Source organism: Seriola lalandi, unplaced genomic scaffold, assembly GCF_002814215.2.
Source record: "Seriola lalandi dorsalis isolate HSWRI2012SDOR001 ecotype SW California unplaced genomic scaffold, Sedor1 jcf7180002054973, whole genome shotgun sequence".
Taxonomy (NCBI): domain Eukaryota; kingdom Metazoa; phylum Chordata; class Actinopteri; order Carangiformes; family Carangidae; genus Seriola; species Seriola lalandi.
The window spans coordinates 493,054-505,774 of NW_019525523.1; the positions used below are offsets into that span (position 1 = coordinate 493,054).

General features: G+C 47.3%; 1 protein-coding gene across 3 annotated transcripts; it reads left to right on the forward strand.

The window, feature by feature from the left end:
• The first annotated feature begins 1,844 nt into the window (after positions 1-1,844).
• On the forward strand, positions 1,845-11,055 carry fgf18a (fibroblast growth factor 18a). 3 transcript variants are annotated; one of them, XM_023396212.2, is made up of 5 exons: positions 1,845-3,448; positions 6,972-7,011; positions 7,186-7,366; positions 9,047-9,153; positions 9,320-11,055. In XM_023396212.2, exons 1-5 carry the CDS (start codon positions 3,417-3,419, stop codon positions 9,590-9,592), a joined length of 633 nt encoding a protein of 210 aa, XP_023251980.1. In that variant the 5' UTR covers positions 1,845-3,416; the 3' UTR covers positions 9,593-11,055. The 3 variants fall into 3 exon arrangements, with proteins under 3 accessions (XP_023251980.1, XP_087027182.1, XP_023251981.1); XM_087171056.1 differs by having other exon boundaries at positions 9,323-11,055; XM_023396213.2 differs by having other exon boundaries at positions 7,189-7,366.
• Positions 11,056-12,721: the final 1,666 nt, after the last annotated feature.

Genomic DNA, 12,721 nt, shown 5'->3' on the forward strand with positions numbered 1-12,721 from the left:
CCTCAATCTGAGTTCATACTGCTGCGCCAGATACACTAACTCTTGTTTCCCAGAGGAATCTTTGTGTAACATAAACTTTATGGATTTACAATGGGAGTAAGATCATCTCCGCATCAAGATTCTTTTGGAAAACCTATTGCTATCTACAAATCTGCTACTACTGTTAAAACCAGGCTTTTGTGTCCAGCGTGCGAGTGGAGTTGGGCTCTTCTGCCTGTTCGTTCATACTCCATTGCCATTGTACCAAGATGTGCTAGAATCCCTGTTCTGAACCCTTCCATCTGGGTTTAAGAGTACCAGACAGGCCCATACCTCACCACCAGAATGTGGTTCAAATCCCTCTCCACAACATTTACACTCGTGTCCCTTGCAGCGGTGCGGTGAGCAGCGAAAAAGCACCCAGACACAGGTGCAAAGACGGAGAGAGCCAGTAGTAGGAAAGAAGGCCAGGGGCTTGTCTATGAAGCATGACTGGAAAGGCATTCAACCACAGTACCTTACCCAGCCCAGCTCAACCCTGTCCAGTCCTAGGTGTGTGTGTGTGTGTGTGTGTGTGTGTGTGTCTGTGTCTGTCTGTCTGTGTCCGTGTGCATGTGTGCGTGTGTGTGAGAGAGTGATTTGAAAGTACAATGTTGAAAAGAATAAGCCTACATTTAGAGCCAAGATAACTGTCCCTGATGTATGAGGCCAACCCCCTCCCACCTCTATTACACACACACACACACACACACACAAAATGAGCGGAGAGAAAAAGAATAGAAGGAAAGAGAGTAAAAGTGTGTGTGTGTGTGTGTGTGTGTGTGTGTGTGTGTGTGTGTGTGTGTGTGTGTGTGTGTGTGTGTGTGAGTGAATGAAAGGTATGGCAGGAGTGTTGTGTTGGCTTGGCTGACCGTCTGCGGTTGTGCGGCGGTGAGAGGGAGTTTTGGGAGCGCAGAGCGGGCGTTGCTGCCGAAATCCCTGAGAAATGTTCGTTTTGGATCCGTGTCCGTGCTTACATACCGCCCTCCCGACTGTCTCTCATTCTCCGTTTCATTTTCCCTCTTAAGGTTTAACTCAAAAGTTATGAAATGGGGAGTCAAAATACATCACTTGAAAGCGCGGCGACTCTGAAGGGTGTGTGAGAGAGCGCGCTGCCCTCCACCCTCCGACCTGAGTCCGGGGCCACTGAGGCTGCAGGGGTGAGGTTATCTTCGGGGGAGATACTGGAGGGCAAGCAGTCCGCTTTGCTTTAAGACAGATGTTCACTTGACTGAGACAGGTGTCTTTGTTTTATGGAGATTTTTTAAGAAAAAGAGAAAGTTTTGGCCACTTTTCTCTTTCGGTCAGAGACTCTTTGAAGAGCCCAATTCGTTTGTTCTGAAATGCAGTTTACAATAGTTTTCTCTGGAAACATGTGAATTCCTTCCGATACCATGACATCACTCTAATTGTTTCCAATGCGTTTTACTTGTTTGAAGAATTTCCATAAACAAATATTAGTTGAAACAAGACAGAATAACGCAGATAAAAGTCCAAAAGAAAACTGCCTGATTCTGGAAAATTATAGAAACAAGTTGGTTTGCACTGTAAACAAGTGAAATTATCTCACCTCATTACCAGATGTTTTTCACATAGAACGGAACACTTGTTAAAATGGATATTTTTGCAGTGTAAGTTTGGTCGGCATCGCATAGCGACTGACTAATCCCATTTTGATCCAATAAGTGTGCATGTGCGTGTGTGTGAGGGAGAGAGAGAGAGAGGGGAGAGAGAGAGGTGGGAGGGAGTGAGGAGAGGAGAGGAGAGGAGGGAGGGAGGGAGGGAGGATTGATCCGCGTCTGTTAAAATCTTGTTCTGGTTTTTCTTGGAGTGAGGTCTGTGCCTGCCGACGCGCCTCTCCTGTGCAGCCCCCCTCTCAAGAAGAGCTTTAATGGAAGGAAACCTTGGAATTTTTGAAAGGGAGAAGGATCTGCATAATACCAGTGAAGTGGATAACAACGCACGTCTGGGTTCTTCTTGCGTTCTCTCTTGCCTTTTCTCCTCTGGTGTCTGAATGAAAGAGAAAGGCAGATATAAGGGGAAGAGAAACGGTGCAGGTTCTGGACTGGGAGTCGATCTGTCAGTGTGATTTGGGGTAAACACGTTTTCAGTGCGCCCGTTTTAACTTTTTTATTTCTTCAGAAACTGGCGAACTCGACTCCGCTCCTCTTGCACCGCGGACTTCGTTTTTCTCGCAACGAAGAGACTTTCGTGTTTCCCCCCCTTCAGAGAAACTGCTTAAACTTTCTACGTTTAAAAAAATAAATAAAAAGATCAGATTGCATTTTCCCCCTTCAAACATTTTGGAGGTGATGTCATCGTGCTGTGTTTTGGCTGGTATTGTGTCGAGAGGGCGCAGGGAGGACTACTGCAGCCAGGCGGTAACCAGCGGCTGAGGCTAGAGGGGAAGTCCGGAAAATCAGGTGCAAAGTGCGGCTGTCATTTCCTCGCTGTGTCGCGGGTGGCTGAGTCCGCCACCCAGTCACAGCTGTTCCCATCCTCTCCAGCCACCCCTCCCTCCCTCGTCTTTCTTTCCCCTTTATTATCCCCTCCCATTCTCATTCAGCACTCTCCATATACCCCTCTGAGCTGGACCGCTCCAGGACCTTATCACCCTCTCTGTCGGACACTGTTGGTCGGTGTCACCTGAGCCATAGACCCATTGTGCCAGCGTGGGGCAGCAGACATGACCGAGGCCGCCCTGCATTACCCTGCGCCCGAAGAGCCCCCGTCTCCAGCTCGCCGTCTGCTCCATCAGCCAGCCCAGGTATCCCACCTTCATCAGCTCCTGACCCTGCTCTGCTGGGACTAAAACTGTGTGTCTGTAACGGGACAATCACTCCGCCACTTTTTTTAATCATCTTACCTACAACAGAATTCTTTTTGGAGACCAGAAGCTCGCTGTTGCGCTGAAACGTTACGCATTGGATTACGCAGAAGATTACGCACGCACCGCAGCTGTCCGCGGGGCCGAGCGTCACTCTGAGGGTCAACAAGGTCGATTGGAGTTGGTTATCTGTGACGCGTGAGCGCGCTTTCACCTGTTCCTCTCCTTGTCGGGGACGCGCAGCGTTTAAAGCCCTAACCTTCCCCCTTTGCTCCCCCGCCCATCTGTCTCTCCACCGGTCTGGACAGCTGTTAGAGGTTGCCCGGCGGTCACAGTGGCACACTTACCCTGGCCTCACACCCCACCTTGCCCGCGCCCGCACATTTACCCATACCGGGGGAACCGGGGCACACCGCCGCCGATGCCAACGGGAGTGTCCGCTGACTCTTTGACTCTGCACAACATCCAGCGGATTCAAAACACACAGGGGAACTCTCCGGACTGTCGGACTGGCTCAGACCGAGCGAGGAGACTGTCTCTGGGCCAAGTTCCATAGTGGAGGGGGGAAGCAATGTGGTCCCTTCTTTCCACGCTGACCGTCTTGTAAGTCACTTTTACCACTTCAACATGTAATAATCTTTTTTATGCACTCAGGTTCTGTCTGTTTCCTCAGTTGTTTAAACTAGTTTAATGACAGACCTGGCTATAGAAGAAGATGATGGAGAGGAAGGTTGCAGTCTCTAACGATTACATCACTCCTGATCAGTCCCCATAGAAAACATACCATGGAAGGTCCTGTTTTGATTGGCTGACAGTTCAAGGTCACTGGGTCAGAGTCAGGGCCATGTTACTCATAAAACCTGCCATAAACATCTCCATCACCATCTGTACTTACTTCAGGGATGGCCAAGCTGGCCTAGAGAAGGCCATTTTCCCATCGCCAAGAAAATGCTTTTTTTTCCTATTGAAAATATTTCAGAAGTTGAGTCAAATAACACCGGCTTTATCTAGTGGGATAGGAAAATGATAAAGTGCCAAGAGCAAATCTAAGGGAGGAGGATACAGGCTCAGGGGGTTTGAGTTTGCCCATTCGAGGTGTGTCTTGTTAAAAGCCAAGGGATTTATTTTTCTTTCTTTGTGTCGGCTGTACTTCTCCCAGATGGCAGTCATCTCCAGATACTTCTCATTCCTCACACAACCTGGACAGGGTGTGTGCTGCTGCTGCTGCTGTTGCTGCTGCTGCTGCTGCTGCTGGTGTCTGCCTGGCTGTCTCTCTCCGCCTGTGTCTCCCTCACACTCTCTCCACTTACTCACCTAACTGCCTACATCTGTCTTCCTGTCTTGCCTATACCCCTTCTTTTTCCACAGATACTTGCTCAGATAAAAAGTATGGATTAATAACTGATGAATGATGGCGCCCCTGGCAGTATCTGAGAAGGAGCAGTCTCACTGTTTAGTCTGCTGGTTTTAGTTTAGGTCTACCAGAGCCAATCATCTCTCATTCATTTCCCTCTTGCCTATCAGTTTTACCACAGCCACTTTACTTCATCCACATGTTGTTTCACCAACTTCATCTGAAGTTTTTAGCCAGAGAGAAAAGCCAAGGGCCTTTTGCCACAACAACCTGTTCCTGCTCCTCTTCTAAAGCCACAGCTTAATGTCGAGGTCTTCCTCATCTCTTACCATTGCTCCAACACAGGCCCTATTACTGCTGATCCCACTCACACACCCACTAGCCTAACCACTATTCTTCACCAAGGCCCACTGCTGAACATCTGAAACTCTTGCACCGTGCCGAAGCCCACTGCTCCACTGTTGGCCTACCACGCTAACCACTGCTACACACAGCTGAAACCGCCGCTCTGTGCTGAGTCCCACCAGGCCGACCGCTCTCACTCCACGCTGGTGCCCAGTCCTCGGTGCTGAGGCCTGCTAGTTTAACCGCAGCCTCCATATGGTAGATCTGCTGGGACGCAGGTTTATGATGTCAGACCCTTGCTTGTTTTGGCAGCCGTCCAAGGCGCACCGGGCTTTCCCTCTCTCCATACCTCCTTCTGTCTTTACTCTCCCCGACTTTTACTCTGCGCTCTCTTATTCTCTCGTTTTCTCATCCCTCCCCCACCCCCTGGCTGATCCTGTCTCCCTCTTTCCTCTCTCCTTCTCTTTCTCTCTGTGGCTGGCATAATATGGAGTGTCGGTGGTTTTTGTGGGAGCAGGGGAATCCAGTGCTGAGGCACTTTTCCTGCAGTGTCCTCGGCGGCAGTGCAGCCGTGGTGTTTTAACAGCTGAGAGTCCTCACAATGCACAGGCGCTCAGGTTTTTTCGGCTGCGCAGGCATAATGTGAGGGCCAACACTGCGTTGCCCAGGATGTCTGCATCTATTAGAAGGACTCAGGGGCCAACACACCAGCTATGGGAAAGAAATGTTGTGAAAGGGGGGGGGGGAACAAGAGGCTTATGATGGTATATGTGTGTGTGTGTGTGTGTGTGTGTGTGTGTGTGTGTGTTTGTGTGTGTGTGTGTGTGAGTCAGGAGGCAGTGACATATGTTACGATGTGCATGAGTTGAACCCCCTTCCTCTTCTTTCCCATTATTTATCTTTTTGTCTACTTCTCACGCCAGACCACACTCTGTGGTTACACCACTGTCTCTCATTTTGCCACTTTTTCTTCTCCTTTCCTCGAGATGTAACCTTAGTCTTCTTTGACCCTCTCTCCTCTGTCTGTCTCACGTGCATCTGCCCGTTCTTTCTGATTTTATCTCCCACCTCTTTTATTCACTGTCAGCCTTCTCTGGCTTCATCTCCCCTCTGTTTATTCTTATTTCACCTTCCTGTGTCCTGCTTTCTCCTGATCCCTTTGTGTACCTCTCAGTCTACCTCTCTCGCTATCTCCCTCTCTCAGCAGCGCGTATGTCTTTGCTTTGGCCCAGCTGTCAGCTGCCTGTTCCTCCTGTACACACACACACCCTGCACACATCTGCACATCTGTGTGCATGCCCATGACAGTGTGGAGGAGTCATCCTGCTAACCCCAAACATAAAGGAAGATGGGAGCCAGGGAACGATAGGAGAAAGATAGAGTGGACAGAGAGGGAGAGATAAAGTAGAGGAGAGAGGGAGGACAACAAGTCAGAGAAAGACAGTTGAGCAGAGAGAGAGAGAAGAGGCATGCAGAGAGATAGCAAAAGATGAGGTGGGGAAAGACAAAATTCGTAGAATTGCTTTTCAGCCCACACACTTGGTTCTGAACTTCATCAAGTCCTCAGCCACTAATTCAGAGCAGTTCATGGACTGCCAGAGTTGATTTTGCGTAACACAATCACTCCCTTACTAAAGTTGTAAATAGCATTTGTTATATCCAAGGTCAAGGTCTAAACTTCAATTAAGCAATGTGATAAAGTGAGAAGAATTTTAATTCTAACTGTAACCAGCTGTTTCAATCATAAATGTCTCTAAAGATAGTTAGCAAGAAGAAATACAGAACATTTTTACATGGACCATACACATGATTTCTCCCTCCTACATCACTGTGATCACTCCTCACCAATTGATTCCTCCACACATTATCTTTCCACACATTTTGTAAGCTCATGTCCTCACTTATTCATAGCATCTCTAAATGTAACCACAGTGCACCCTTGCTCCAAAGCCACATCACAGCAGAGTGTACACCTGTAGTCCAGCCCAGCTGTCTACATACACAGAGCAGCCAAATAAGCCAGCCAGTTTCCCTTAGATGTCCAAACCAAAACATGTTCTAGTTGTCTCGGCATGTTTGCCATTTCGCCACGGTCCAATCAGGTCATTTGGAGGCCAGATTTTGGTGTGGCGAAAGTCATGAACGGGTCAGAAAGTGGGTTTGGACAGGCGGCTGGTAGTGTTACTATAAACAGTGCTGTGGGTGTTGTCTGTCTGCTGATCCCTGGACATGTGCCTGTCTGTATGTCAAGTCGCTGTGCCAGCTGCACACCCAGCAGTGTGAGTAATCACCCAATAAGGAAAAGAGATGTTGAACAGAAAGAACAGCAGAGAAGAAAGAGATGGAAACGATGGTGTCAAGCCCGACTCTTCCAGCATTCAGTGTTGCTTACATATTTCTAAACTCATCTGTTTCTACTTTTTCCAGATGTATCCAGATGTTGCTGGTGATGTGCAATCCATTACAGGTTAGAGTGTGCATGCATGACAAAGAGTGATTGTAAGATAAGTTTTACATCGGTAGTACATGCAATTTTTCGAGCCTGTTCATGACTCTCGGTCTCTCTTCTCTCTCTCTCTCACTCTCACTCTCTCTCTCTCTGTGTGCCAACCTCTGGGTGTGTTTGTGCATGTGCTCCCAGCAGGTACTTGGTGTGGATGGAGTCAACTTCAGTGTGCATGTGGAGAACCAGACACAGGTGCGAGACACCATGAGTCGGCGACACCACCGGGTCTACCAGCTCTATAGCCGCACCAGCGGCAAACACGTCCAGGTGCTGGGGCGCAGAATCAGTGCCCGGGGAGAAGATGGAGACAAATATGGTAAGACACACACACAGCAGAACACAGGCAAACACTTTGGTGAATGTGTGTATGCACACCGAGAAAGATGCTTACTTGCACACACATGCACGGCTGCAACTACAAAGACTTAAAGGTTGAGCAAGTGCATGCATGAGCGGATACAGAATGCAACTGTGCAGGCACACTCACAAAAGCACACACACATGCCTCCCCAGGCTTTGGCAGAGGGGCAGTGGAGCTTGTCTTGGGAGTACAAAGACCTCATCGACTGGCTGCTGACTCAATGATTCACAAGAGAGCGAAAGAAAGAGAGAGAGAAAGAAAAGGTGTTAGTGGAAAAAAAAAGTGAGTTAGAGGGAGAAGCCTAGCAGGTAGAGTGTTGGACCGAGTGTTAGAAACTCATCTCCTTCATCGATCCCTCCATTGATTTCTCATCCTCCCTGTTGTCTCCTCTGGATTTAAAACAGCAGGCTTCCTCTCCCTCCCCTCCCTCCATCCTCTAACACTCCTTCTGTCCATCCCCCTCTCCATCCCCCTCCTGTCCACCTTCTCCGTCTGTAATGATGTGCAGTCCATTCTTAAACCACACACAGAATCAATGGGCAGAGGAAAGCTAAGCCATAAAGCTAGAGTTCATATTTCTGTATGTGCCCCAGTGGCGGCTCATGTTTCTCGTCCTGTCCATTCACAAACACGTCAGGTTGCTCTTCACACCACTTCAAGCTATAGATGGGATCGTAGAAGCAAAAGCCTGCCTGAACACCACTAGAAAAAGATGATAAATCCAACGAAAACTGACCAAATGTGGCGACGAGGGCAGCCAAGAGCAGAGAGAGAAGAAATAAAGCAAAGAAGGGGCAGGTGCATGAAGGTATAAACAAGAAGAGGAAGAGCAGAAGGGAGACGAGAGGAGAGTTGGGGGAAGAGAGAGGAAGAGGGCAAGAGGGAGGGAGGTATTGATTTCTCTTGACCCCTTTGTTGACTAAGGTCATGTAGGAACCATTTTAGGGATTTATTTTTAAACAGGCACAAGCGCTGTCTGAAGATGTGCAGTTAGTGGAGCAGTATTGCCTGGAAGGATGAACATGCACACACCTGCACACACAAACACACACAAACACACAGGGATGTATGCGCACATGCACGCACCTTAAAACAACAGTATCGCAGCACACAGTCTGAGTGTTCTGCCGCTCCTCTCGGCTCACCGTGCTCCGTCTACTCTTGGCTGTTATCTTTTTTACGAGGCCCATTTGTGGTCAGCGGCCTCACATCCACATGTGTGTGACCGGGCTTATCTAACAACCATCTGTCCAACCAGAGACATTTACATCTGTCTGTGATTTATCAGCACATTTAATAGCAACTATGAATCCTAAAACTGTGATTCAATGTGAATGCCTTATCTGGTTTAAAAGCCAAATCTGATTTAATGGTGGCTGGTAATCTGTGCAATTAGGGTTACCCTACTTGGCACTGGGTCTGTTAGTGTTAGTGTTGTGTTAGTGCTGTTAATGTGTAAAAAGTTATGCTTGAAGGTTGAAACTAAATGATTTCTAAATTTGAGTTACTCTAATCTTTCTACCTGTGATATTTGTGTGATACAGCCTTGAAGTCCTTTAAACACAACATACTGTATTTTTCTCTATTGCCTTTGGCTCTAATGTCTGTCTGTCTCTGTGTCTGTCCCTTCACAAGCCCAGCTCGTAGTGGAGGCCGATACCTTTGGTAGCCAGGTGAGAATCCGTGGCAAAGAAACCAATTTCTACCTGTGCATGAACCGCCGCGGCAAGCTGGTAGGAAAGGTGAGACTTCTTTTTTCTAGAGACACGTTTTACAAAAACATCTATTAATCTTACAGTTTCCTGACCAGCCTCTCTTTGTTTCTTCCAATGTGTGTGTGTGTGTGTGTGTGTGTGCGCGTGTGTGTGTGTGTGTGGGTGGGTACCTGTGGTTTCTCTGCTCTCTCAGAAGGCCAGTAATCGAAGCGCCGACTGCGTCTTTGTGGAAAAGGTTCTGGAAAACCACTACACAGCTCTGATGTCAGCGCGCTACACGGGTTGGTATGTGGGCTTCACTAAAAGAGGTCGCCCTCGCCGTGGCCCCCACACACTCCCCAACCAGCAGGACGTGCACTTCATGAAGCGCTTTCCGCCTGGGGAGCAGCCTGACCTCACCACCCCCTTCCGCTTCACCACCGTCAGCAAGCGTGGCAAGAGGGTGCGCGCTACCGGGCCCCGCTAGTAGTGGCTAACGCTAGCACCCACTGTCTCGTCATCCAAAGCCTTGACCTGAGCCTGGCAATGGCTAACCCAGTCATCTCTTCTGTCACACATGACTGAACAACTCCCTTTTATGGGACAAACATTGACCAGAAACTTGATGAATCATTCACGGGGTTTAGCTTTACACCAACTAATTTGCCACTACAGCCCCATAGTTAGTGATCATTCCTCTCAGTTTTAGTTCCCTTACTGGACCAACTGGACCATTACTGGTCTGTGGCTGGAAGCTCTATGGACCTGGTCTGCTTCCCTTCATTGGCCAGAAATACTGACAGGGAACCTGAAGGGCAGCCAGAGTCCCAGGCTCGACAAAGGCCTTTATTCCCCTCACCACAAAAACCACAAGGCCTTCATGTCTCCTTTTCTGGACCAGCTGGACACTGTCAAGTATGGGATTACAACTGGACCATACAGAGAGAACAAGGGTGGGAAAAGCTGACTGAACAAGAGAGTGGGTGCCTAGCCTACGGATAAAGGGAAAACAGGAAGGAGAAGACAAGAAAATGGTCGAGTGGACAAAGGGAGTGATCTTCACAGATCAAATGGACCAATAATGAACTGTTGACATGTGACGCACTTATTTGTCTCACTGCTAAATTGGTGAGAACCTGTGAGACTGTTGGACGAATGGAAGGATGGATGACAAGAGGATGAATGAAGGAATGATCGCGTGAGTGACTTGAATAAATGAATGTTTGTAAGAAGAAGACAAGGACATGTACGTAAGAGTGTGTGTGTATGTGTGTATGTATGTGTGTGTGTGTGTGTGCGCGCTTGTGTGCGTGAATGAGTGCACCAACAACCATGAGTGAAGCTGGATCACGAGGGACTCTGGAAAGGGACCATGCAGTCCCTGCATGAACCCGTGACAACTCACCGCAGGGACTGAAGCTTTAGGAACTGGAATGTATAAAAACCAAGCTGCACCAAATACAGCCAGCCAATCACAGCAAACCAAACCAACGACCAACCAAAGACAACTGGAGACCTTCTTCATGACTCCTCCCCATGCCCCCCATCCCCCCCCCCCTTCCCCCAAGGACACATCACCCTCAGCTTATAGGTGCCGAGGGTGACGAGCGCAGGGACGAGCACGGCGGGGAGGGGACCTTCTCTATTAGCATTGCTATAGAAACGACCCAGGGGATGATGCTCCTGTGCGATACCGTGGATACAGAGTGCTGCTACCAGGACATTCAGTGGAACAAACCAAAGTCTCATGCATACACACAGGAGAAAAAATATTAAAGGGAACAATTTATTGAAAGTTATATATATTATATATATAAAAGAAGACAGAAACCCTAAATAAGCAATCTTACTATGATGGTTACTATAATTATTATGATAAAATTATTTCATTTATTTATTTCAGCTCTGTGTGCAGCAGTCTTTCTCGACTCAGTAAACCTTACAGAAACATTTCCTGTGTCTCCAAGCCTTTTTACACTGCTTCCTCACACTCTTTTCTCTCAACAAGTTGACTGTAGAAAGAGATTCAAGGTCACAGTTGCTCCATATGTGGTCGGATGACTTTACTGCTCAGTTGGTTGATTGACAAAAAATTGATTGGTAACAATTTTGACAATTAAGAGTAGTTTAAGCCAGCTTGATTTAATTCTGAACTGAATATCTTTGGGTTTTGGAATATTGGTTAAACAAACAAGCAAAATATCACCTTGGACTGGACATAGTGTTAGGCGATGTGATGATTCTGTATATAGCATGATACAATATAAATCTGGCAACCATCAGAGATTACGTCATGGCAACGTTTGCAGAATTTTTGCATCAATGTACCTTCATGTTTGAGATATTTAATTTTACTGGTTAAAACAAGAACAGGCGTTGCCCTCTAGTTATTTTATCCATAAACAACTCTTCACTTGAATTTACTGAACATTTACTTCATCACAATAGACATCAATATTTTAATATGAAATTACATTTACCATGATAGTTTTTTAACCATATTGTCCACTCCTAAGAGGCATTTTATATTTTTTGAATTTCTTTTTTTGCATTTTATAGATAATGACCAATTAAATAAAAGAAATGATCATGTAAAGTACTTACAGCCACAACTGGCTTCAGAATTATTAGAAAACTATATAAGAGATTTAAAAATATTCTCTGGGCAAGTATCAAGGGCCACTAGTAGACAACTATTCTCTCTTCCTCCTAACAGGTATGAGAGTTACTCTGAAGCTGAACAATTTCCCACAATAATTCATCAAACAAACTGGGGAAAGTTCTTCAAGCAGCAGATTTCTAAAAGAGACAAGGCACAAGTATCTTAAGGCCACAGAAGAACAAATTCTCAAGTTTTTGTTGGTTTGGCTTGAAGTAGTCACTGAAGCTCAAACCTCAGATATTAAATTACATGAAAAATTCAAATCTAAGGTGGGCCAGCTTCACTCAGGAACCCCTTCAAATTGCCTAAGAAAACTGTTGAGCCCCAACTGTTGTGCAAAAATTGACAGTGAGTTCCACATTATAAAGTTCAGCAATGAATATGCAGCATGAAGGGTCAGACAGAACAGTGGAAGGGAAACATGCAGTAGCTAGATAGAGTTTCATAGCTGCTTCTCCTCTCATCTATCCTGCTCTTATCCCCCCCTCCCCCCTCCCCTTCCTTCCCTGTCCTAGCAGGAGGTCACTGAAGAGATGTCGCTGCCAAATGACCCAATCATGCCGGCAGACACAAACAGCTGACTCAGGGGGAAAAAAAGGGTTGTACCAGAGGATTCCTATTGCAAGGCAGCAGGAATCTGTGCTGGAGGGGGGGGGCTGGTATAAAGAGGAGACAGTGGGGTGGGAGAGAAACGGGGTGTGGGGGTGGGATAAAGAAGACTGAGTAGGGGGTAGTGGTGGTGGTGGGGTGAGTTGTTCATTTCTGGAACGTTGCTCCAGTTCCACTCGGGAATGATGGAAATATCCCGTGTAGCCAAACCCAGAGTGGAAGGTGTATGGTAATCATGTCGGTGAAGGAATGCCAAATATGTGCGTGAGAACGGAGCTGTGACCTGAGAGCTGCAGGAATTATGGGCCAAAATCCCACAGACCCAGAGGAAGCACACACACCCAT